General features: G+C 36.3%; 1 protein-coding gene across 2 annotated transcripts in view; it reads left to right on the top strand.

Annotated features, from left to right (window-relative positions):
* Positions 1-1,555: 1,555 nt before the first annotated feature.
* LOC131164469 (regulator of nonsense transcripts UPF3) overlaps positions 1,556-27,329 on the top strand; it is a 61,210-nt gene continuing 35,436 nt past the window's right edge. The window contains exons 1-6 of one of the 2 annotated variants that reach the window (XM_058121680.1): positions 1,556-2,170; positions 19,344-19,450; positions 19,678-19,773; positions 19,881-19,979; positions 20,112-20,191; positions 25,859-25,972. In XM_058121680.1, coding sequence (XP_057977663.1) covers positions 2,031-2,170; positions 19,344-19,450; positions 19,678-19,773; positions 19,881-19,979; positions 20,112-20,191; positions 25,859-25,972 — 636 coding nt within the window. In that variant the 5' untranslated portion in view covers positions 1,556-2,030. The remainder of the gene's footprint in view (positions 2,171-19,343; positions 19,451-19,677; positions 19,774-19,880; positions 19,980-20,111; positions 20,192-25,858; positions 25,973-27,329) is intronic. The other variant, XM_058121679.1, reaches the window with a different exon arrangement.

Genomic DNA, 27,329 nt, shown 5'->3' with positions numbered 1-27,329 from the left:
AAAGAGGTAATTCAGCTTGGATTAAGCATATGAAGATGTTATTTAGCTTGGATTGCGCCGAGGAATGCGAAAACGACTCATGCATTATCGCATGGCTCAGGTTGTCCATGAAGATTTAATACAATTCCGACTAAGCTTGTGAAAATGTTATTTGGCTCAAATGAAGCTAATGGAAGCAAAACAACTTGGATGAAGCCTACATCCATTGGCACATGCAATAATTGGCTAGAATGAGTCGTTGATGGCTGAATGACTTAGATGGAACTGATTAAAGAAAACGGCCCGATGAGCTGACAACTAAGAATGTTTACATTGATTGCCTTGAGGAGCCACTAAACAACTTGGATGAGCTAATGAGGAGAGAATGACCCAGTCGAACTAATCATGTAAAGAACAAACTAAATTTCTTTGAAAGGCTTGAAACCACTCTTAAGCCAATGAAGATCATTCCCATGCTTAGAAGTGGGGGCAAGTGATGAGGAATAAAATAACAACCATGTTTATCCATAATGTCGAAGGAGCATTTCCTTGTAATAAAGACCCATAAAATTAATTTGAAACCTTTGATATAAAGGCTCGTAAATCCTCAATAATCCCTCATAAATGGGGAATGAATGAGAGGAAGACCTCTATGACTATAAATGGATCACTCTGGGGAGAGGTAAGGCCATCTCACAAAATCTGATCTTACATTGTTGCCATTTAATATATACCCTTCAATTTTCCTAACTACTGTATCCAAGTGATCATTCAGAGTACATGCCGAGTCCTCCAACCCTTTCTTATTCTTTTTTCAGGTGGCAAAGGTCAGGTTCAATTCAGCAACTCCCGATCCAGACTTTAGCGACAACATATATAGATATGTCTGTTTATAGTTATAGTATAGTTTAATTTTCTTTAGCCAAATGGAGTTTCTTACTATAGGTTCACATTTAACTTATTTGAAAATAAACTTATTAATTATCTTATCCCCTTTGCATTTTTTTTGGCAGAGGTTGGTTTGGGTAAACCGGTGCAAGAGTGCACCCCAATTTTGTTTATATTCAATTGGGTTTGGGTTGACTAACATGGTTCAATGGATTTGTCTTCTGAGTCTGAGTTAGTCAAGACAAGAATTCAAACTTGATCTTTTGAGCTTGGGTGCGTCGACCTGTTCGAATCAATTAGGTTGGGATCTCATCCATTTGATGACTTTTTTTTTTAATTAACCAAATTGCATGTTTCTCAAACTTCTATATTAGAAAACATTAGGATGAACCAACTTCGATTTTCCCTCTCACTTGCATCAACATGTTATTTTATTGTGTGGTTGCCACATATCATAAACTATTTTCTATTTATAAACTCATCTAGTTAGTATAAATACTTGTATTTTGATATCATCCTGAAGTATGGTTCAAAATTTTCTTCTTTTAAAATATTGAAGCCAAAAATGGTACCCTCTGCCGTGTTCTTATATCTTGGTTTTGCTTGGTCTCACTCATTCTAGGCTATTATGTTTATTTATTGGATAGATGGCTGGATATAGTATACAGTACTAACCCCAACTGCATTTCCTGCTCCGTGCCGCCAAGGACAAATGGTGCATGGTGCGCACTCCGCACCCCGTGTTCCTTAGCAAGTGCAAGTCTCTTGGAGCGCTCACTCGCTCGCACCAGATGACAGACGTCCAATGACAGAAAATTCACTCCGTCGTATATACACAACCACAGCTCTCTGTATAAATGTCTGCATACGCAAGACAATAGACAGAGAGAAAGAGAGAGACTCGACAGAAACTCTTCACAAACCATATATATTAGAATACTGAATCCCTTTTCTTCTTTCTGCCCTCCTCCCTTTTTTCATGCTTATGGATTTGAGATCGAATTCGGACTTAGGGCACGAAATCGACTTCGATTGATGCCATTAGCTCGCGGAGAAGATGTGATTTCAAGGGGGTTATCTTATTTTGAACCTGTTCGAGAGGGCGTACAATCTGTGAAAAGCACCTGCAGTTTCGTCGTAGTTTCTAGGGTTTCCGAAGAGGCATGAAAGGGCAGTCGGATCGTACGAAGATTGTGCTTCGGCACTTGCCGCCGGCGATTTCTCAGGCCACGCTGATGGAGCAAATCGACGGTGCCTTTGCCGGCCGCTACAACTGGCTATCGTTCCGTCCTGGGAAGAGCAGGTGAGGATTTCCCTGTATTGTACTTACTGTGTAGTTTGACTAAAGCCGCAAGAATACTAAATATGTGTTAATCTCATTATTCTTTCTTAATACCTTTGTTAAGAAATAGATGTTTGATTCTTTTTTTAAAGATTACTTTTGCATAATTCGCGGTATTTTTGGATGTAATTTGTGAGGGAAGGATGCTGACACCGTGTTTTGGACCTACGAGGTCTGGATCAAGCGGTACTTATTTGGTATTGGGTTACCTAGGGTTTAAGTGTTTTAGAAGAGTGAGAACATGTTACCTCCAAGGTTTATTTTGGTAATTAATGCATCATTGATAAATTTACTTGAACCAGTGGTGGCCAGCATTCTATGGTACACGGATTGTGGAGTGCTCTGCCTTTTACTGTAAGTGCAATCTGGGCATGAGCAGACTTTTCAATCTTTAGTTGGAGCACAATCATCTAATTTGACGGGCAATCTTGATTCCTTCTTAGATATGGAGAATAATGAGAGAGCATGACTGTTTCACTTGTTCATGTAGTTACCTTGAATTACTTCTATAGAAAAGGATATTCAAAGGGAAAGAATGACAATATTTTTATTCGATTGCCATTGCTTTAGATGTCTAAATTTAAGGCCGGAGTACTAGAGTGTTCCATTTTTTATTTTTTTTTTTCATTTTAGTCAGTGTTGTTTTCTTTATTTTTTTCTTGGATTTTTGAAGATCCTTTTAAAACTTTATTGTCTGTACTGCTTTTTTATTTTTATTTTAACTAGTGTTGTTTTCTTTATGTTTTTCATGGATTTTTGAAGATCCTTTTAAAACTTTATTGTCTGTACTACTATGTAATAAGAACCATATTGTATGCTTTGCAACTGCAGTTCATTGGAGCACTTCTTACATGCCTTTATTTATTTTTTTATTTGACATGCAATGAGAGAAAATGTATTACTTAGGACTCCAAGGGGGAGTCACTCAAATGTGGGCAAATCTATTTTCAGGATAAATTATTAATAGAGTTGTGAAAAGAACCATATGTTCTAAAAAGCAGAAAATATAATGGTTTCCCCTATTCAATCTAGAGAATTTTACATCCCCTCAAAAGCCCTGACATTCCTCTCTTTGTTTAAAAAAAGGCTAGATTCGCTAGAAGAATGGTGTCCTAGAAAACTTTGTTGTCTTCTTCAGGGGTTGAACCTCTCCAAGCCTCTTTATTTTTTTTCATTATTCTCTGCAGTAGTCCACTTGACTCCCAGAGATGTATAGATTAGACTCCATAGCGTCCTCACCCAAGTGTAATCGAAATAGGAGTGATGATCAATTCATGATTGTTCCTGTTCTTTGCACATAAATCACCTGTTCTCATTATTCCATTGTCTCTTCTTCAAGTTATAAATTGTTAACATCTTTATCCATGCTGTAATGCTAAAAGTGAAGGGATTCTAGGAAAGAGAGAGAAATAAGGGAGAAAAAAGACAACAACAAGGGGAGAAGGGAAGAAGAAGATGAAAGAAGAATGAAGAAAGAAGATGCAAGTGCGGATAGAAGAAGATAGTATGTGGAGTGAGAGAAGAGAAAAGAGTTGCTAAATTCAAATTTGATAAAAAAAAATCTCAAGCATATGACTAAAAAGCATTTAATACCCGACAATTAACTAAAAAACACACATATACAAAGTAACTCCAAGTCTCCAACATAATTGAACATTATACAATACAAGATATAATTCATGCAAATTGTCTTAAATCTGCGCCGAAAGTAAGTATGCTGGATAGGCAGCCTAAATGATGCAGGCAATCCTCTTTCATACTCTCTTTAGTTGAAAGAAACTTGGCTTCGGAGAGTGGAATTGTATATGTAACCAACGTAGGAGACTCTCATGAGCACCATCCTCAGTCTCAATAAAGCCATGTAGCATCTAAAGTTGACCTCTCTATGAACCAAATATCATTGAAAATCACTACAAAGAGAAGTCATACACTTCTCATACAGAATAGCTTCCTCATCTCTAGTCTATGGTTTAGAAATGGGAAAAGCCTGAGGTTAAGAAACTTACTTGAGTATTAGATGACAAAGTAAGAGGCTCAAAAGTGCCTTGGTGAAGTGTCAAATCATCCACGGTGAGAACTAGACTAATGATTGTGAGATCAAGCACATGAAGTAAATATACATTAGGTCCAATTTCTTTGTGATGGGTATAGGCTCAATGGTGCAAGCATGGGGGTTTTTAAAGGAATTTATTGTATAGTGCGCTATTGTCTTATGCGAACTATGACACTATGTTGTTTGTTGCACATTGGTGGTAAGCCTATAATTCATATTATTGATGGCAAATTTTCACCTGACCTTGACATACATATGATGGATGTGACAAACAAGAGATCGCTAAATATGGGCCCTTGATCTGTCGAATGATCATTAGTGCACGAGGTTAGTAAAGTTGCCATTGTGTGACTTGGAGGTCATGGGTTGGAGGCGTGGAAACAACCTCTTGAAAAAAATATAAGGTAAAGACTATAGACCCACAGACCCACCATAGTCTGCCCCTTCCTTGGACCCTGCATATGTGGGAGCTTTGTGCACCAGGCGTCCGGGCTCCCTTTTTTTTTAATAACAATATAAATAATAAATATATCCTAAAAGTTACAAAATAGTATGCACTACTATTTTTGAGTGGTTGATTTATACAAATAAAGTATGATGGTGCACACTAAATCAAAAGCCAAACAAAAGGTCCCTATTATTTTACCTTCAGTTTGGTTTGGTTTTTAGCACTTTGATTTGGTATTTGACTCGTGGACACCCCTACCCACTATACATCTAAGGGGGTTATTTGGTATTATTGGCGACAATTATGAAAATGAAAAACCAAAAACAGAAACTAAAAATTGAAAATGGACAATGTGTTTACCAAAACTAAATAAAATTAAGAACATGATTGAACACATGTTCATTTTTGTCCTTTGATCAAATGACAATGGAAAAGATATGTATAATTAGAATGATGAGAATGCAGAAGCACACATAAATTTTTTTTTTATAAAAATAGAAATGGACTAATCAGTTTACTCAATTATTATATTTTTAAACTCACATTTTAATGCTCCAAGAACAATCTTATTGTTTATGAATCTAGTGGATTGTGAAAACTTTTTAGTGATGATTTTATATTTTTTTCAAAATTTTAGAAATTAGATGAATATTTTATTTAATTTTATTTTAAATTTCATGCCATTTTTTTTTTTTTTTTTAAATTTTCATTAACAAATTGTTGTCCTCAACAATTTAATCCACATAAGTGAACAAGTTGCTACAACAACCAAGAACCATAAAGTTTGGTTTTAGTTTTTGCCTCGACAATTGCAAGCTAGTGGATGCTACAAACACTTGCTGATAAATGGGTTGTTGCCACTTGGTTCTTGATTGTACTACCACGGAATTTAAAAATGGTACCAACAGCTCCTAAGAAAATCACCAAGCTACGAATAACTACCTCGTCTGTCCTTCAAGTATGTTGAGTAGAAGAAAACATCAAGTGAGTGCCACACTTATCAAAGTCTCTTCGAAAAGTTACTAACAAACTTGATGTCCCTTTTGGACACTATTGAAGTTCTCAAACCATGAATTTAACTACGTTTTTAAAGAACAACTTTGTCGGATAAAAGGCATTGGGCATTTTACTACGTGGGATGAAATGTGCCATCTTGGAAAACTTGTCAATTGCTACAAACGTGGAATCATCTCCTTGGGCTGTGTAAGGAGTCCAAGAACAAAGGATATATTCAATTTCCTCCAAGGCATGTGTGGCAATAGGAGAGGAGGGGGGTATAGAGGCGAGTGTTTTGGCTTAGATTTAGCCTACAAGTACAATATTGGGAGACTATTGTAGCTACATTCATTTTTAAGGAAAGCCAAGAAAACCTATCCTTAACTGAGGGACTTGGTCGTATTGCTTCCCAAATGACCAACTAACCTACCAACGTGCAACTAAACTAATCTATGAAAGAATTGCGGGAACTGCATAGCCTAGTACCCTGAAACATGTAACCTCATGAATGAGAAAGTATTTAAATCCTCAATGATTACCCTTGCTCACCTCTTGAAAAATGACCCCAAAATCAGGACAAGTAGAATACTCATCTTTCAAGTGATCAAATCCAATGACCTTAGCACTCAGACATGACGTCTGCCTACAACTTGACTAAGGCCATTAGCTACCTCGTTCTCAAAAGTGGTGCTTAAGAACAAAGGTATAGTCATTAAGGGACCCTGCCCAACCAGCATGCTGAGCACTAAACTTATTCGGTGAAAAAAATTGCAAAGCAAGATGATAAAAAATCTCATTGGGTAAAAGTTAATATGCAATTTTGGAGTGCTCTCAACATTGCATAAAACTCTATCATATGCAACTGTATTTCTGTTTAGCCTCTTAGGAGTTTCTCTTAAAAAAATGCTGTAGGGTGCCCCTTCAGTTCAAAACTCCACCTATTCCTAATCCAGAGGCTGGATAAGCAACCTCAAAGATTACTGATGCTTGGATGCCTGAGTATAGTCACATCATCCATATTCTATTTATCTTTCCAAAAGCTCTAGGAGCTGCTGTATGGGTCTGATGAAACTTCTGTTTCTTAAGGCAATCCATTGTCGGTGCCATAGTTCCAAAACCCACAATGAATCGTTTAGAGAAAGTAGCTAAGTTGTGAAAGCTACAAACCTTAGAAATAGTCCTAGGCCTAGGCCACTCCCTATGGTTCTAATCTTATCAGTATGAATTGATATTCCTTGCATTGAAAGCACAAAACCAAGAAAGAGCACATTAGACTTGAGAGAACTGCACTTCTTGAGGTTAGCATACAACTTAGCTTCCTTCATAGTGAAAAATCCAGATGAAGATGTATGAGCATTCCTTCCTAGTCCTACTATTGATGAGTATAGATCACTTGGAGCTTCCCCATGAATGGCTGCAAGACATGTGTCATGACCTTTGTAAAGGTGCTAGGGGCATTTGAAAGTTTAAATGGCATGGCCAAACCAGTCAAATAAGTCATCTTGCTTTTAAATGCAGTTTTCCATTCATTTCCTAGTCTATTTGAGTTTGATTGTACCCACTGCACAAGTCAATCTTGGAATACCAACTGGAGCTAGCTACCATATCAAGCATATCCTTAAGTCTAGGTTTGGGAAATTTATACTTGATAGTAATCTTATTAATGGCTTTACTACCTATGCACATCCTTGAAGATTCATCTTTCTTAGGGGTTAAAAGGGTTAGCAAAACACAAGGACTATGGCCATGCCTTACAAATCCCCTCTTTAGAACCTCTCCTATCTATATATTCAATTTACCAAGCTCCTTTGGTTTTAATGTGTGGTGTGGAGATTTGGTAATTGGGACCCAGAAGTCAAATCAATGGCATGCTGAATAACTCTTATAAATGGTAGCTTAGAAGGGAGCTCGTACAGGACAACATTTAAAAACTCAGTCAAAAAATTCTTGAAGAGATCTCATATGCCAAATCACTGACCTCTAATGGTGTCTCTTTGACTATTACTATCATGGTCTTAAATTTCCAGGAAATTGTCGAAATTTTCGATTTTCGTCATCCTCGAAATCGAAATGGCAGTCGATTTCCGTATTGCATAATTTCCGTCGAAATCTCAACGAATCATCCTAAATTTATCGAAATCTTGAAATTTTAGCGGAACTTGGTGAAATTTTAACTATACGCTGAAATTTTGTCAAAATTCAAATGAGAAATTTAAGAGTGAATTGAAATTTCTATCTTAATTTATTTTATAGAAACAAAAGATTATTAAAAGTGCTGTTGAAATTATATGAAAAAATAAACTTACGATAACAATTTATTTAACCATTCATGTCTAAATTACCATTATTTGTGTAATAAATAATATTTAAATGATTTATGAATTTCATTTGTATTAACTGAATATGTTTACTGTATATTATCTTACAAATTTGTTTAATACACAAACTATTTTACAACTTTTCCACATCATACAAAACATAGATGTGTTTAATGTGTAATATATTAGTCCTAAAACTTATATTATTATGTTTGTTAACCATTTCTAAAGTTTCACAAAGAATTCAATGCTTCACTACTAATTTCTGTTATTTTTTCAAATCGAAATCGAAATTTCAATTGAAATTTTCGTACTTTTGGAGCTTCGAAATTTGAGTTGAAATCAAAATTTAATACCTTGATTACTACTAATATGAACTCTCTCATCAAACTTTACTTCTTAACTTCCTTTGATGCTTGATGATCTAGGATATGGACTTCTTCCTTTAGTGGGGACTTGTGGGACTGGCTTTTAATACCTAGAGTCCTTGGATTGGGCTTGCAGGGTTAATAGTTATATTCTTTCACTCATTCCTAAACATATAGGTGTTCTTGCTTCCATGATTGATTTCATTAATCATATAACCAAAGGTTCCTTGAGAGGACATGGGCCACATCGATTGGTGTTGTGAGAAAAGAGAAGAACACTTAATAACTTTCAAGAGTGAACAAAATAAAAGTCAAATGGATTTTTTCTTAACTAGGAGTGGGGATTGTTTATGATGTAAGGGCTATAAAGTTATCCTAGGTGAAAGTTTAACTACACGACATATAGCTCTAGTATTAGATATATGTACTTGAAAATGGAATAGAACAAATTAATGCGAGAGGACTAGGTGGTGGATACTAAAAGGAGAAAATATAGCAAAATTTAATTTTGAAGATTAAATGATCAAAGAAGGGGATAGTGGAGATGCGAACATTCTGTGGAATGGGTTGGCTAGCTCTATTAAAAATTTAGCAAAAGAGATTATTTTAGGTGAATCTAAAGGAAGATTCTTGGATAGTAGAGAAAATTGGGCGGGAATCAAGATAGCGGAGATGCAAACATTCTGTGGAATGGGTTGGCTAGCTCTAGTAAAAAGTTAGCAAAAGAGATTATTTAAGGTGAATCTAAAGGAAGATTCTTGGACAGTAGAGAAAATTGGGCGGGAATCAAGATGTGCTAAAAACCATAAAGACAAAAAGAATTTGGTATAGAACATGGAAAACTTGTAGAAACATAGAAAACCTTGACAAGTATAAAGAGGCAAAAAAGATGCAAAAAAGTCCATTAGTGAAGTTAAACATAGAACTCAATAGTTTTTAGAATCTTACGATTCTTGATTCGATTCCTTCATAGTTGAATTGAATCTTACTAGCAAATTAGAAACTACTGAATCATTGCCGAATCTATCGATTCACTTCGTGAGTCTATTTAATCCTTCTGAATCTATTGATTCACATGATTCTAAACCTATCATACCCTGATAAACCCAAATAGTCTAAAACCCCCAAAACAACCTTTCTTTCTTTTCTTTTCTTTTCTTTTCTTTTTCTTTTATTTTTACACGTCACTTTCCATTCCTTGTTGATAGCTAAGATGGCACTCATGTTTCATTGTATTGTTAAAATTCAAGAGTTGGTTTTTCTAGTAGTTTGTTTAGTTATCATTTTTCAGGGTAATTATTCTTTTTTCTATTTAGTTTGTGAAAGAATATACATGTATACTTGAAATATTATTTTTTTAATGATAAGCACCAAAAGTTCAATTTTTTTTTATTTTTTCTTTATTATATCCCTTAAACAGCATAAAATTCATTTTTTAATTAATATTTCTTGATTCATTTTCTTAGTTTTTATTTACTTAGGGAAAACTTACACATTATAAAAAAAGAAAAGAAAAAAGGGCAGCCCAGTGCACAAAGCTCCCGCATATGCAGGGTCCGGGGAAGGGGCGGACCACAATGGGTCTATAGTACGCAGCCTTACCTTGCATTTTTGCAAGAGGCTGTTTCCATGCCTTGAACCCGTGACCTCCAGGTCACACGGCGACAACCTTACCGTTGCGCCATTGCTCTTTAACAGTTATCTATAAATTAAATTATTACATAATTATTTAATTGTAAAATATATTTTAAGCAATTTAAGTTTATAAAATTACAAATTATTGGATATACATAATTGTATTGTTTAATTTTTTGTAAAAAAAAAAAATAGATATCCCAAATGATATTACATAGCGTCAGATCTGAGATACAGGGTGCAATGTATAATATAAACATACAAGAGAGTTAATTGGGACAGATGAGAGGTGGTCAATTTCATGTGCTTTGAAGGCTAAGATGCATCTAAAGTTAGATCTGTGGATGGTGGTGATCATTTTATAATAAAATATACGTCAATCAATGAAATCAAATCAATGGCAGAGCAGTCCCAGTTTCACTTGGTGCATGGATATCTCTGCATCAAGTACTATCTCTTATATATATAATATATTGTGGATACAGAGATTCAAGGAGCTCATTAGCCCGCATTTAATACAGTCGAAAAAATGCACATTCTCTTAGAATTCTGGCAGATTGGATTTCTAGCACTGTGAGAAGGATGGGCAACCAAGTGTTAGCCACCAGAATTTCCATATTAATTGTGGATATAGAGATTCAAGGAGCTCATTAGCCCGCATTTAATATAGTCGACAAAATGCACACACTCTTAGAATTCTGGCATATTGGATTTCCGGCTTGGAACTGCTCTAGTTCCTCCAGATCCATTTTGTCAATAGCCACCTTCGGCCAAAACCCTCCATCGCCATGGACTTCGTGAACTGTGCATTCACTTCCTCAATGTTCAGCAGCTGCTTGCTTTCTCTCCTCCAACTCCTTAGTCCTTACACACTGCCTTGTAGCTCCTGTTGTACTTGGCCATCAGAAAATGGGCATCGATAGACCCCAACAGTGAGTATCCGACAAGGTGCTGGTCGACCACAACATTGGCATTGATGGCTTGATGGTTGGGAACAATTTGTCCCATATTGGTCAAGAGGAAGAAGGGAGACCCTTCCTGATCTTATAGATTTCCTTCTCATGTTGGTTATCATCCCATGTCCTCACTATTTGCTGGTTTGCCCTTCACCAATAGCAGATTGGGCCTATAGTTACTTCTTTTTGGGCTATATTGGGTCTAGTGTGTTGCTTCTATGAGCTATTGGACTTTCTGACCTCATTATAGTTGGACTTTCAATGTCCAGATTTTGTAAAAAATTTAATCTTTGAAAAACCCATTAAAAGATCGAATCAAACCGGAAGAACGTTATCTTCAGTTCAACTGAATTGTTAGTGTGCGGATTGAAACTTTGAGTTAATTAATTTGGTTTGATTATCAGTTTTAGCCCAAACTGAATCAAATAAAACCGATTACACCCCTAATTGGAAGTATATGGATAACGAATATATTCAACACTATTATAAAAACCAAGAAAATGCCAGAGGAATACCTATATACAAAAACAAAGGCGATATCCAAAATTGTAATAACTATAATGGAACCCAACTTATTGATTCATATGATGAAACTGTGGGAAAGGGTAATTGAACAAAGAATAAGATTAGAAACAATAGCCCCAAAGAATCAATTTGGTTTTATGCTTGGGAGGTTGAGAATAGAAGCTATTTGTCTTCAAGAAGGTTAATGGAAAAGTTTAGGCAAGAAGAGAGGGATTTGCATATGGGTTTTATTGACCTAGAGAAAGCCTATGACAGAGTACCTAGGGAAGTCCTTTGGTGGGTTTTGGGGAAGAAAAGAGTATGCAGTAGACAAATTGATGTCGTTAAGGATATCTATGGTAGAGTAACGACTAGAGTTAGGATTGAAGGAGAGTTTAGAAAATTTCCAATATCAATAGGTGTGCATCAAGGTGTTCTACTTTGAGTTCTTATCTTTTTGCTTTAGTGATTGATGAACGCACTAGGAATATCCAAAATGAGATCTCATGGTGTTTGTTGTTTGTAGATGATATTGTTCTAATTGATGATAGTAGGAGTGGAGAGGCTTTAGGATAAGTAGAAATAAGACAGAATATATCAAATGTAACTTCAGGCATGTAAGGGGGGAATATTGGAGATAAGATTTAACTTGATAATCAAGAAATTAATAGCATTAGTAGATTTCAATACTTAAGATCTATCATGCAAATGGAAGGAGGGATTGAAGGGGATGTAATATGGGGAGTTAAAGCAGGTTGGGTAAAATGTAGGAGTGCTTTAGGCGTCCTGTGTGATTGTGTTGAATGCCTTTAAAATTAGAAAGAAAAGTTTTATAGGTAGCTATGAGTCTAGTTACAATATGTGAATCAGAATGTTGGACAACTAAGAAACAACATGTCCAAAAAGCAAAATTTGCTAAAATGCGAATGCTAAGGTGGGTGAGTTGTATAACATTAAGAGGTCATGTGGGCCATGACATAAAAAATATTCCCATGTAATGACTTTTTCGGAAATATCATTCCCGAAAATGGGATGCTTGCCCCATGGGATTATTTTTGTTTTGTTTGCGTTGTAAGATTTTCATGAATGTACACAAAATTCCCATGTCAATGTTTGGTTCAACATGGGAATTTTAACATATATTTTAAGAAGATTGACCATTATACCTAAAATAACCTAAAAGAGACTTGAGCATTAAAACTCGACATTAACTTATGTAAGACCAAAAAATGAAATGACATAAGGGATCAATGGAAAGGAGGTAATGTCCATTAATTAAAACAAGGGGTTAGCACTCCAATCTTTTCTCCTTAGTAACATATCAATAGTCAAAGTGTAATTCCTAGGATCCATTAGTAGGGAAATCACTAAGTATCCCAAATGCTTATAAAAGGAACCCCTAAGGAAGGTCAGACATTTCATGTCATTTCATTCTAACTCACTCCTTTAATGTTGCGATCATATAATCCTTTCGAATTCCTTGACTCAGGCATTGGAGTGGTCCCTTGGAGTACACCTTGGGTCCTTCGAGCCGTTTTTCTTCCTTTGTTGGCAGGTGATCAAAGTCTTGATTGATCCAAATTCTCCTGGACAAATTTTGGCAGCAACAATTGGTGCCGTTTGTGGGAGACTTGGAAGGATTTCTTTATAAAACTCAATTATGGCCGTATCACACAATTTTGAGTCCAAGCCCATTGCTGGGGATCAATTGCCTTAGTCAGTTCGCTACCTACCACTAGACAATTTGCCACAAATTGTGCCTTTAGACTACTTTATAGCTATTCAAAGAAGGGTGGAAGATATGTTTAGCAGGTTCTTATGACAGAAAATTATATTGTAGAACATGGCCTTGGAGCTGTTCAAGTAGAATTGACACCTAAGGGTAAGGCAGTGGCACCATATGAAGCAGTCTTGAAAATTTTAGATCCAACAAAGAGAGTAGAAAGAGCCAACAGTGTGGGGCATTAATGAGCAACGATCTCAGGAACTTGAAGAAAAACTCAAGAAAATTGAACAACTGAAAAAGTTGGTGAAAGAAGTTCGCAACAAATCCTTAATAAGGGAAACCTAGATCTTCTGATCCCCCCTTTATCAAGGGAATAATGGAGATCCCTCATCCTAGTAAATTCAAAGTGCCTATCTGAAGAGCTCCGTTCATGAGGCAGCAAGAGATGGGCATTGCTCGATGAAAGCATAGACCCATCTGATGAGCATCACTTATGAGGCAACAAGAAACAAATACAACTTGATAAAAAAATTGCTCATCTGATGAGCACTGCTCATGAGGCCCAAAAATGCCCATTTGATGAGCGCAATTCATGAGGTCCAAAAATGCCCATATGAGAAGCACCGCTCATAAGGTAGTAAGAGACAGGCACTGCTTGGCAAAGTATAGGCCCATCTGATGAGCATTGCTTGTGAGACCCAAAAATGGCCATCTGATGAGCACCGCTCATGACGAAACAAGAGACGAGCATTGCTTGGCAAAAATTTGGCCGGCTTATCTGATGAGCACCACTCATGAGGCCCAAAAATGCCCATCAAGGAGCACCACTCATAAGGCAACAAGAGACGGACATTGTTTGACAAAAAATTGGCCCATCAGATGAGCACTGCTAATGACGCCCAAAAATGTCCATTTGGTGAGCACCACTCATAAGGCAACAAGAGATGGGCATTGCTTGGCAAAAAATTGGTCCATCTGATGAGCACCACTCATGAGGTCCAAAAATGCCCATATGATGAGAACACCGCTCATGAGACCCCAAGAGATGAGCACTACTCAACAAAATATTGGCTTATATGATGAGCACCGGTCATAAGACTCAAAAATGTCCATATGGTGAGCACTGCTGATGAGGCAACAAGAGACGGACATTGTTTGGCAAAAAATTGGCCCATTTGATGAGCACCGCTCATGAAGCAATTAGAAACAGGCATTGGTTTGTTAGAGTATTGGCCCATATGATGAGCACTGCTCGTGAGGCCCAAAGATGCCTATCTGATGGCTTAATTCGAATCTTGTGATAATAAAAGGACTTAGAGTAAATGCAATATGCTCTCGCACCAAAAGGTTAGTAAGAAAAGAGAGTAGGGGGGGCAACTAATATAAACCTAAAAGAGACCCCAACATTAAAACTCAGTAATAACTTATGTAAGACTAAAAAATGAAAAGAAATCAATGGATCAATAGAAAGGAGGTAAAGCCCATTAATTAAGGTAAAGGGTTAGCACACCAATCTTTACCCCTTAGTAACATATCAATAGTCAAAGTGTAACCCCTATGATTCATTAGCGGGGAAATTAGTAAGTATCCCAAATGCCTATAAAAAGGACCTCTTAGGGAAGGTAAGACATCTCATGTCATCTCATTCTCACTCACTTCTTTACTGTTACAATCATATAATCCTTCAAATTCCTTGACTTAGGCATCAGAGTGGCCCCCCGAAGTACATCCCAGGTCCTTCAAGTCGCTTTTATTTCATTCTTGGCAGGTGATCGAAGTTGTTATTGATCCAAATTCTCTCAGGCAAATTTTGGTAGCAACAATACCCTTGACATGTGTGTAATTTTTATGTGAAGAACAATTATAATTTTCAACCCAAGAATCTATAGATTTCGTACCTGAATTAATCTAGATCCTAAAATTTTCAACATTTATAAGTTTAAAACATTTAACAATTAATAATTGATTGACCAAAATAATGAGGGCAATATAGTGTCTAAATATTACCTATTATGTTAAACTTTAATTAAACAATAATAATATTACTTTTATTTAATAAATTAAAAATGACAATTAAAATGTAAATTTGCATAAATATTTACACTTTGAATAGACATTTAAAAAGATAATTTATATATTTAATTAACATTTTACATTTTTTTTTCTAATTAAAAATAATTAATATTTATACTAATTTAAAATGTTTTGCTTTTATTTTAATAATAATTTATTATTTCAAATATAATAACAAAGTGTGATTATACTATATCATAGGGGCATTATTGTTCAAAAGTCAAAATAATGAGGGCAATTTGGTAAAAAAGGGTAGGATTCCTCCCATGAAGCTTACCCATGGGGGAGGTGGAAATAGGATGCCCATGTTTCATGGGAATCCTTGAATTCCCAAGAATGTGAACATGCCCGCCAGGTCGGATTCCCATAAACAAACATGGGAATGAGATACCATGAGCATCACGTCCTTAGGAATCTTGAAAGATACGGTGAAATAAACACCCTTAAAGGATAAATTGAGGAACGAATATATTCACAATAAGTTAGGCATAGCACCAGTTGAAGATAAGATAAGAGAGGGGCAGTTTAGATGGTTTGAGCATTTGAAACGCAGACCAAGTTGTGCACTAGGGAGGAGCAAGTTAATTTTTGTTACTAGGTAGAGGTAGACTTAAAATAACTTGGGATGAGATAGAGAGGATTTAATAGCTCTTGAGCTGGCTGAGGAAAATGTTCTTGATTGTGTGAATTGGCACCAAGGATTCATATAGTCGACCCACCTAGTGGGACTTAAATCTTGTTGCAGAGGCAATGGAGGACTTATTGGCAGTTTCTTTTGTTGGTTTTGGCAGGAAAAAGGAGAGGGCAGTGCTCTGGTGATGTGCTTCCTCTGCGGTATTTTAGGGGGCTGTGGATGGAGTGTAATACATGTATTTTTTCAGGGAAGAAGTTGTTGTATTTACTGGTTTGGGAGAAGATGCATTATGTGGCTTCTCTTTGGTGTGTGGGTCATGGGTTTTTTAAAGGGGTGACCATATTTAGCATGATTGTCGTTCTTTGTTGATTTGTTAGATTGCGTTGGTTTTATTTGTTCTTTTTAATTTTTTGGCTTTTCTCTGATTTTTGTTTTGACTTTTCTAGACTTTGCTAGGGAATATCTTATTCTACTAGTTATATATTCTTAATCTATTGATAACATTCTTCTTTTAGTAAAAAAATTGCCAATATTTCTTAGCTGATCCAACCAGCCTCATCTTGGAAAAACACACTTTCTCCTTATCTCTCATGCGGTACCAATCAATGTAATCCTCCTTGGGTACTTGGATCTAATTTGCCATCATAGGTACACACGTCTACCCTAGCCCTGTCGGCAATATATATCCAAAATCCTCCTGATCATGACTAGGTGATTGTGGGAAGAATGCCTGGGCTGACCCCACAGAATATGGAGACCCATAAGATTGCCTAACTGATTATCTAGGGCTTCCACTACATAATGCTTATCCAGCAATTTCACGACTTCTGCAAATTGTTGACTGAGATGCTCAAATTTCTGGTCTACGGAGTCCTGGTGAGTGTCTAATCAGAGAGAAAGAATGGGTGTCCACATGTGCCGGCTCAATAGGGGTGGATTCATTGGTCTTGTTAGTGGTTTGAAACAATGCAATATGGTACAGCGATCAATGGAGATCCATTCGACTTAATATTATGCACATGATTTGACATAGTCCTACATTATATAACAAGTGGGGGACTAATGATGTGAACGAGTATGCAAGCAACAAATTAGCTTACCCAAAGGAACTCACATATAGCAATGCAGTTTTTTTAAATAGATGGAAATAAGATACTTTGCTGTGGCGCACTCAATGTCTTAAATTCTTTTTACTTACAGCAGGTCCCAAGCATGGTAAAGGAGGAGGGTTATGCTAGGTAACTGACAGCCAGCATAAAACTTGTCAGATCCTTATGACATGAGTCCTTGTGGAGGAGGCTGAAAAGGATTCATGTAGCTTATCCCACCAACGGGAATAAAGGCTTGGTTTTTATATGGAAATAAGAAAATTGGAATTATGCAAATTTACTGAACATTTCCTAATCATTTAAACATCAATCAAGGTGAATGGGAGAATTCGTCACCTCACTGAAGACCTTAAGCACTGCTTGCAAGTTGCAACTAATCTCAGTCTATTCATGCAATTTTCCAAAACTTGACCTCCAATTTCCCATGAACAATCTTCAAATTCTTCTGTTGAATGTCTTGCGGAAGTTCAACATATTCTTGCATACATCCCACAAAATGAAACAATAAGGTCAATTTCTTGATGCTGGCAGTGGCAATCAATTCTCCAAAATGTAGGCAGAACACAAACTTTAAAATTTATTCTGTACAGCTTCAAAATATTGTACAGAAACCAGAATTTCTTTGCAATTCAGGACCCATATGGCCTGTGTGTTTGTCATGTTAGCTGCTGGCAGTGGTCTTCTGGCTGAAGGCAGATCAGGGAATGGTGAGAATTTTGGTGCTGGTGTGTCAAAATTAACTCCAGCAAAGGTGGAAAAGAAGGGGGGGGGGGGGGGGGTTGGCCAGGAAAGTTTTAGATGGTGCGTGGAACCACATATGGTCGATCGGCGACGATACTTGGGGAAGAAGGGCCTTTCAGGGGTTTCGGTCTCTGATGGTGGTGGAGGTTTTGTGTAAATATTTGAGCAGCGTGGTGTTTGAAATTGAGGGGTGACGACTGTTATTTCTAGTTACTTTCTGGTGATGAACTTTGCTTGTGAAAGTCAAGATCGGAGGGGACTATGGGTTGGAATGATGGTTGGAGCAAGAGAACTTGTGGAAGTGACCTGTTTGAACTCTGATCTTCAAGAGTTGTTGTCACAGTTAGATGGAGGATCAGTTAGTAAATGCAACAGGGGACTGTGGTAGTGAATTGAATTATGTTTGTTCGCATGTCAATAACTTTTGTTTTGCATAACTTTTAATCATGTTTTAAATTTTTTTTATTCTTAATAATATTTTATATGGACTGTAAAGAAAAATGGGGGCAGCCCGGTGCACAAAGCTCCCGCGTATGCGGGGGTTCGGGGAAGGGGTGGACCACAATGAATCTATAGTACGTAGCCTTACCTTGCATTTTTGCAAGAGGCTGTTTCCATGCCTCGAACCCGTGACCTCTAGGTCACACAGCGACAACCTTACCGTTTCGCCTAAGCTCCCCTTCATTATAAAGAAAAATAAAATGGAAAATTATTTCTTTCTTATTTTCTTTTCCTTTTCTTTTCTCATAAAATCTTGAATCCAAAGGGAGCCTAAAGGAATCCTAGGAAAGGGAAAGAGAAATAAGGGGGAGATGAAGAAGAGAGGAGAAAGGGAAAAAAGAAGAAAGAAGAAGGAAAAAGGAAGAAGAAGATGATGAAGGAAGTAGAAGATTGCATGCAGAGAGAAGAAAGAGAATGCAATTACTGAATTCAAATTTGATAAAAAACTGTTTCGAACAGACAAATATGAAGCATTTATACCCGACAATTAACTAAAACACATAATTACCAAGTAACCGTCATGACTGAAAATTACATAACACAAGGTGTAATTCATGCATTCCTAAATCTCTGCTGATAATAAGTATGAACGTGGGCCTAGATGATGGAGGAAGAAGAAGATGATGAAGGAAGTAGAAGATTGCATGCAGAGAGAAGAAAGAGAATGCAATTACTGAATTCAAATTTGATAAAAAACTGTTTCGAACAGACAAATATGAAGCATTTATGCCCGACAATTAACTAAAACACATAATTACAAAGTAACCGTCATGACTGAAAATTACATAACACAAGGTGTAATTCATGCATTCCTAAATCTCTGCTGATAATAAGTATGAACGTGGGCCTAGATGATGGAGGCTTTCTTCCATCATGTTGCCTCCCAAGTGAAAAAGGCAGTCTTCAGATGGGCAGCTCCATTTCCTACTTGGCTATTTGGGGAAGCATTTTTTTAATTTATGTTATTAATGAAATCATGGATTCTATTTAAAAAAAAAAATATAATTCATTGTAGCAATTTGTGTGGTGAATTATTATTCTTATGGTTTTTCCCTTCAAAAACAATTTGCAGCCCGAAGCATCAATCGTATTCAAGAGCCTACATCGATTTCAAGAGACCAGAGGATGTTATTGAGTTTGCTGAGTTCTTTGATGGACATGTTTTTGTTAATGAGAAGGGTAATCCTTGAGTATATTCTGTCTTTTGAAGAGAAACACACACACACAGAGTTGTTTAACCCAGAATTTTATTTTTTATAAGTATATTCCTTATGCTGCTTATTATTCTCATGATCCACTGCAAATGAAATGGTGGGCTCTTTTATTTTGGTGACCTTGAACAAATTTTTTTTGTGGAATCTAATATTTGATGTTTGACTAAAATGAGATTATTTTTCCCTTTTCAGGTACACAGTTTAAAACTATTGTTGAGTATGCTCCTTCACAACGTGTTCCCAAGTCGTGGTCCAAAAAAGATGGCCGTGAAGGAACAATATTTAAAGGTACTGATTTACCCATTTTTCAAAATCAATCTTGTTTTCTTATTGAAAGCATGCTTTAATATGTTATTTTGTTTTTTCTTATTCCATGTCTCTTTATTAACTTATAGATCCCGAGTATCTGGAATTTCTTGAATATATTGCGAAGCCTGTTGAGAACCTTCCTAGTGCAGAGATCCAATTGGAAAGAAGGGAAGCAGAGCGAGCAGGTCAGTCAGAAGGTTCCTAGATTATACGAATATTTGTGCAGAAAAATGTATCTGTAGAAAAGGGGCAAGTGTAGAAGGATGCATTTATTTTGAGAAAAAAATGTAGCATTTATTCCCCCTCTGCATTTTCAGGTGCTGCAAAGGATGCTCCTATTGTAACCCCTTTAATGGATTTTGTTCGCCAGAAAAGAGCAGCTAAGAGTGGATCTCGGGTCTGTTACAATTTTATTATCTTTTTGAATTATTATGTACAGAACTTGAGAATTGAAGCAATCATAAGGAAACTCGTACACTTTCACAAAGCAAGCAAAGATATTGTCTCTAATTATTTGACTGTGATTGAAACATCTAGTTGATTTAGTCAGCATGGCTTTTATGCACTTACTGAGCTGCTTATTGGCATTTGCTTTTGTGCTTTTTTGCTGGATTTACAAAACTGAAATTTCTAGACACAATGCTGCTTTGATGAATGGACATGTTTTGTTAGAGCATAAGTTTTTTATCTGAATTTTTTTTAGTCGGTGGTTCAGTTCAAATTTCTTTTGCTATCTAAAAATCAATGGTGGCAGCTAATGCAAGTTGTATACACACGTGTGGAGTTTGTCAAATGAAAGTGAATTTTCCTGATTTTTGAAATCCTAGTTGATCTACTGACATTGCTTGATATATTCTTGGCTTTTAGCTTCCACAATCCTAGCTTTAAGTTTCTGGATGCAGTGTTCCTTTATCTATAACTATGATATCTGAAGCTTTAATACCTGAATATATGTTGCCTGGGTTGTGAAGCTATGTTCACTTGGAAATTTTTAGTGTGTACCGATTTTTAACTCGGATTTGATTTGTGATATTGATTCTTTCTTTTATAGATGTTATAACTGTCTAATGTACTCTCATATATATATATTGGGATAAGCAAACACATAGCACATGCATAAGACCTTAAGAACTTTTTCTTGCCCTTTTTTGGCAGGGAGAATATAAACTCATTAGTAGTCATTACATGTGTGGGACTATCAGTTCTGAACCTGGCTGAAATTCATGGTGAATGTTTTCCTAGGTGGACAAGTATTGGAAGACACAACAGTACGAAATTGATGATCTGGTTGAATTCTTGGTTCCTTCTCAAGCACTTTGTAGCCATCAATTTGGTGTAGAGATGTTGGGTTCTGTGATTGCAGTTATTGGTTGCCGTTCTGGTTGTTCCATTACTATTCCCATCATTGTACATCAGCCTCCAGTCTGTTGCCATCGTCATTAATAATCATCATTGCTACCCCTCTTACCATCATCATTAATCATTATTGTTATCAGGCCACTGCCAATGCGATTGTCATACCATTTCCCCCCTTCCCAACCCAAATTTTGCAATAAAACATCAAAATGGGAAAATAAGAAGAAATTAGAAAAACAATTCCATACTTTCCCTCGTCCACCACAGTTGGTAGCTGCTAGAATCTTATGATTTATGATTCAAATCGCAACATTGATATTGATTCCACACCAAATTGATCTGAATCTTACTAGAGAAGAAAAAAACAACTGAATCATTGCTGAATCTTCGATTCACTCGCTGATTCTAACTAATCAACCTAATTGATTGATTCACATGATGCTGAACCCATCAGATCCAGACAAGGCTGGATGATTAAAACTCGAATTTTTTTTTTAATTTTTTTTTTTTACATGATTGCCATCCCTTCCTTCTCGATGTTGGTTCTGTGCTGAAAAAGAGGAGAAAACAGACTTCACTCTTGGAGGCATATAGCATTCTGCCATTGAGAAGAAGGTGCAGAACAGTTGGCCGAGGTGGCCTGCATGTTCTGTTGTTTTGTTTAGATTCAAAGGACAACTTTTTTTAGTAGTTGGTTCAGTTATTATCAGTTTTTTCTAAGTTACTTTCCTTTTTAAACTCTTTTTGGCTTGGTAATGTGGTGTCCAGAGCATGTCCTTGGTTGGAAAATGGTTATGAAGGTTCCCCTTGGAGGTTAACTCTTTTTGGCACAAAGTTATTTGAAGTAAGTACATGCATCACAATGAGTGGATACTAGAGGGAGTGATAATTCTTCCCATGTGTGCCCTGATTGATAATTTCTTTTCTTCTCTTACTCGATTTAGAGTTGGCAATGGGATTCTATCTGATTTTACGAGGATGTTTGGGTGGGTGAGGTTTTGTCGTCGTTCTTGGTTCCTCGTTTTATTGTTGGTCTTCAGTCCACAATGCTTTGATTAATTCTTTTGAATCTTCTTGAGGGGGCTTTCCTTCTTGGGATTTCATGTGAGGCATGGAAACAACCTCTTGCAAAAATGCAAGGTAATGCCGCGTACTATAGACCTATCGTGGTCTGCCCCTTCCCCGGACCCCGCATACTCGGGAGCTTTGTGCACCAGGCTGCCCTTTTCAAAAGAAATAGTTGTTGATGAATTCTCTATTTTGATGACTGTTGGATTTTTCATTCCTCAGAGAAGAAATGATTCAAGTGTTTGGATTGGGGGTTCTTATGATTCTTCCACAATGAGATCCTTCTTTTCTCACTTGGTGAATCCTTGTAGATATCCTTCTTTTATTTTGAATAATGTTGTCCGTAAAGGTAAGGTTCCCTTCAAAATTTTGGCTTGTACGTGGACTTTAAATCTAAATAGGATTAATACTAGTGACTTGCTACAGGTAAGGAGGCCTTATAAGGCTGTCGCTCCTGACTTTTGCATATTTGCTCAGATTCTGGTGAAATGAGTGGGCACATTTTTCTTCATTATTGTGTGACTAAGAAGCTTGAGAGGGAGGTCTTTTTTTTTTTTTTTTTGTGGTTTTTGGAAAGGATTTGGTTTGCCATGTACAATGGAGGCATTAATGTTGGTGAGATTTTTGGGTTTTGGGAGTAAGAAAGGATTGATGTCATGGAGTTGTGCACTGTTTGCTCTTTTTTTAGACTTTGTGAATTGAGAGGAATGCTAGAATCTTTGACAGAAAATCTACTACTGCCCATTTATTGTGGGAAACAGTAGTTCACCTTGTGTCTTTTTTAGTGCATTGAGTTTTGTTCAGGGATTGATGTTGATTGATCTCTGATAGGATTGGAGGAGTGCTTTACTATAACAATTTGTTTTGGTTCCTTTAGCAGGACGTTTTATTCTCCGGTGTGTGTAATTCATTGTTCTTTTTTCATGTAACTCTTCTTGGTTTGCTTGGTGAAATGTGGGTCTGTCTAAAATAGGTGGAAGATCTTTGACTATTCTTTTGCCGGTTTTGGGAAGGGTAAGAATTTTAAGAGGTTGTGGTGTGCTGTTTGTGCTTGTTATGGGGAATTTGGCTGGAAAGATATGCTAGAATTTTTTTCTAGTGAGAGATTATAGGTGGGATTTCTTTGGGATTGGATTTGGTTCTTGGCTTCTCTTTGGGCTTATAGTGCAGGCTGTTTTAAGGGTTGCTATCATAGCTGTCAAATTGAGATTCGAAGGGTGAATCAAGATTCCAATTTTGGGAATCGAGAATTGAATCGAATCATTAGATTCTGTACAAATTTCCAAAATCAATTCTAAATGATATGCATATATTGATATACAAACAACAAGTAAAATAGTACAATGCATTTAAGTTTTGCCTATATTAAAATCATATTTCATGTGTATGCTTTTCCTAAGAAAATTATAAGTGAGGGAATGAGTCGAGAAATATTAATAAAAAAATGAACTTGTGCTTTTTAAGGGAAAGATATCAAGCTAAAATAATAAAAAACTGAACTTTGGGTGTTTATCAATAATTTTAAAAAATATTTCATGCATATTATTTTTCAAATTAAAAATAAAAAAAGTAATTAACTTAAAAAATGATAATAATTGAATAGACTACGTAAAAAAAACAAGTCTTGTATTTTAACAACACAACAAAACATGAGTACTACCTTAGTAGAGTGTTTTGCCCTGTCTTCTCAATGGCAGAACACTATACTCCTCCAAAAGTGAAGAATGGTTTTGTGAAGGCAATGTAAGACCTAAATTTCTGTTTTCTCCTCTTTTTTAGCACAAAAAGGATATGGATATGTGTGACGGTCTTGGGCCCAACACTGGTGAGGTAGTGTTCGCTTTGGTCCACTAGCCTTACGGGTTTGTCCTATAAAAGACTCCTCACATAGTTGGAGCCCAAATCATCTTTATAAGCCCAAGATCTCCCTAGTGCAGATCTGATGTGGGATCGTGACAATATGGAACAAAAGGTAATCATTTAAAAATAAAAGCAATAAGAAAAAGAAATGTGGTATTGAACCAGTTGCATCTATCAGGATACAATAGGCAGGCCTGGAATCATGTGAATCAATAGATTCAGATTGATTGATCAGATTTACAGGGTGAATCGATAGATTCAACAATGATTTAGCTGTTTCAGATTCTCTAGTAAGATTCGTATTGATTTGGTTTGGAATTGACACGAATCGTATGAATTGAATCTTGAATCGTAAGATTCTAACAACTATGGTTGCTATTTTCAAGATGTCATCCGAGACTCAGGTGCTTTATTAAGCTGATGTATTTAATTTTCATTTTTCTTTTTGTGAGGACTTTCCGTTCTCCTTTTTTGTAATTATTTCTTATTCTGTCTCTCAATATATTTTCTTTTTCTTTCAAAAAAGAGAGCCACCGCAATCATTGTTATTTTACGACGATCCTTGCCACCTATAACTGTCGCATGTCACCTCCATTACCACCACAACAATGCTGTCATCGCCATTGCTGCCTCTGTAAACCATCAGTGCTGTCACCAGCAGCTCCTAACAATTATCATTTGTGCTGCTGTAACTATTATTATTGATTTGAGTAATTTTTATCTGATTTATTTTAACTCATATTTTTCATGCACGATGCCATTAGCATGTCTTCGGATTTATTTCTAAAGGAGAGAATTGCAAAGAAGACACAATAGTTTTCAGAAAAAACAAATGGGTTAAGATTTTGGATGTAGAAATGATTGGATCTCTAATTTACTTCTGGTGGTGGTTTGCTACTTCAGCTTTATTGCTATCATCCATTGTAAAAGAACTGTGCTTCATTTTGATGGTGCTCTTGAGGAAATTTGAAGGTGAGCAGGAATGATAACTCTGCTAGAGTTTGAGGCCGTGATCATGCAATTGTGAAGGTTATAGATAGTTGATCACCATGCAATCTTGCCCTTTAAAACCCCTCTTTTAGTTATTTTGAATAAAAGTAGTCTTGGGATTTGGCTGTTTGGCATCTCAGCATGAAATGTCAAACCAAATTATTCCTCCTTCACCGACTTATTAACCATTTAAAATTTTTTTTTTTTTGGTTGACTGCAGTGCTTTTTAAAGTGCAGTAGTCATGTGAATTGTTTATCTTTCTATGAGTGTAAGTTGGATGGTAGAAAACACATTCTTGCTGCAATAAGATCGATCAGCTGACCTCCTGAGGTAGATAGCACTAGCTTATTACTTTCTCTTGGTTGGGGACATGGTGTGTAACGGTTGGTTTTTATGTTTCCTAAATATGTTCCTCCTTTCCCAAACACAACCTTCTCCTCACACCCCTCCCCTCACTCCCCTGAAAAAATATAAGAAAAGGAGAAAAATACAAGCGTGATTGTTGCGCAATGTGTCAAAATGCTTTCAGGCCAAGAATGCTTTTGAGTTGTTGTCAACTAGTGATGTATTCATGTTTGGTATATTGTGTGCATGTGTATTACATGTGCAAACTTATCTATGATTTAATCTGCAATTTTTTCCAAGTTACATTTCCTTTTTGGGTTGTATGTGGCCTTATTTAAGAGCCAGTTTTGTTGGACTTTCATCTTTTTTAATATGGTAGCATATTGCTATTTTGTTTGCAAATTTTGATGTATGCGCAGAACATAATTTCCATGTTGATGGCAGAGATCATTGTCTAATGGGAAACTGAGCAGAAGAGCTGCTGGGACTTCAGGCAGAAGTCTGAGTTCAACTTCATCGAAACGGGGTTCTGAAAAGAAAAAGACTTCCACTACAATGGTATTCACATTAACTTAACTTCTCCTTGAGGAAAATGTGGTTCATATTGATTGTAATGTCATGTTTTATTCTTTTCTGCGGGAAGTGTTTTTTGGGTGGCACCAAGATATGTTATCTCTCTCTCTCTCTCTCTCTCTCTCTCTCTCTATACGTGTGTGTGTATAGAGAGAGAGAGAGAGGGGGGGAGGGAGGGGGAAGAGAGAGAGAGAGCATGAAAAGATTTTATGCAAAGGCGTGAGTAGTCTAGGTTGAACCAACCTTCAAAATTAAGGGGAATGGTTAAGTGACAACGTTGGAGGTGGTGCTCTTTTGATGCATCATTATACAATTATATGTTTATGGCTGGAAAATGATGTCCACATGCATGTGTCCTCATGCAAACATGAAGATGAATTTATGAAAATGATGTCCACATGCATATGCCCTCATGCAAACATGTAGATGAATTTATGTACATGTGGTTTGTAGTAATATTGTGTGTGCTTTGATTCAATTTGCTTAAGAAAGTGATTCTGTTTCTGTAGTTGGTTAGTGTGTGTGTAGATTTGGTTGTTGCTAAGTTTAATTGGAATTTATTTGCTGTATAAATTTCTTATTCTCCAATCTTCCATAGCAACAAACAAATTTACTCATACATTATGCAATTGAATCACTTCTTGGTTTAAAAAGTACAAAATATTCATTTATTTATTTTATTTTAAACATAAACAAGGGTCTAGTCATACTTCTTATTTATTCATTTTATACTCTATACACAAATTTTCTAGATCCAACGTGTGATGATAAAGATGTGGGCAAAGTGCAAGGATAAAGAAATGGGAATGTAAGCACTTTGATTGTGTTGGATGTTGCAAAGTTGAGAATTTTATAATTTTGTGAAGGTCAATGAAGTGAAACGACAATAGAAGAATTAGTTCCTTAAATTATCCAATAAAAACCAGCTAGGGTGTTTCTACTGTTTTTATTGAGGTGCAAAATTATAATGCTTTTCACTCTTAAAGAATTAGCCTGTTTGAAGTTATTAATGCAAAAATTTGATCTTGCTGCCATTTTGAAAGTATTAGGAATCACAAGAGTGGTATATAAACCTTATGATTCATAGGAAATCTGAAGGATCTTGGAACAAGAACAACGATTTCAATTGTCTCAGCAACTAGATCAGAATGAAAAATCTGACTAGATTCTAGATTTACTTTTCATAGTTATATTTTTTCATATAAATGTTTTAGAAGATTAAGTTGGGGTGGTGTGGGGACCTAATGCTACATCTGATAAGAGTTGGAAGTGTTTTGGTGTCTGTCAACATTTAATAGGATTGTGAAGCTCAAAGTGCCTAATTCAGAAAATTATTCTACCC

This window comes from Malania oleifera, chromosome 9 (genome assembly GCF_029873635.1).
Source record: "Malania oleifera isolate guangnan ecotype guangnan chromosome 9, ASM2987363v1, whole genome shotgun sequence".
Classification (NCBI taxonomy): domain Eukaryota; kingdom Viridiplantae; phylum Streptophyta; class Magnoliopsida; order Santalales; family Ximeniaceae; genus Malania; species Malania oleifera.
This window is presented reverse-complemented; position numbering and strand designations above follow the sequence as displayed.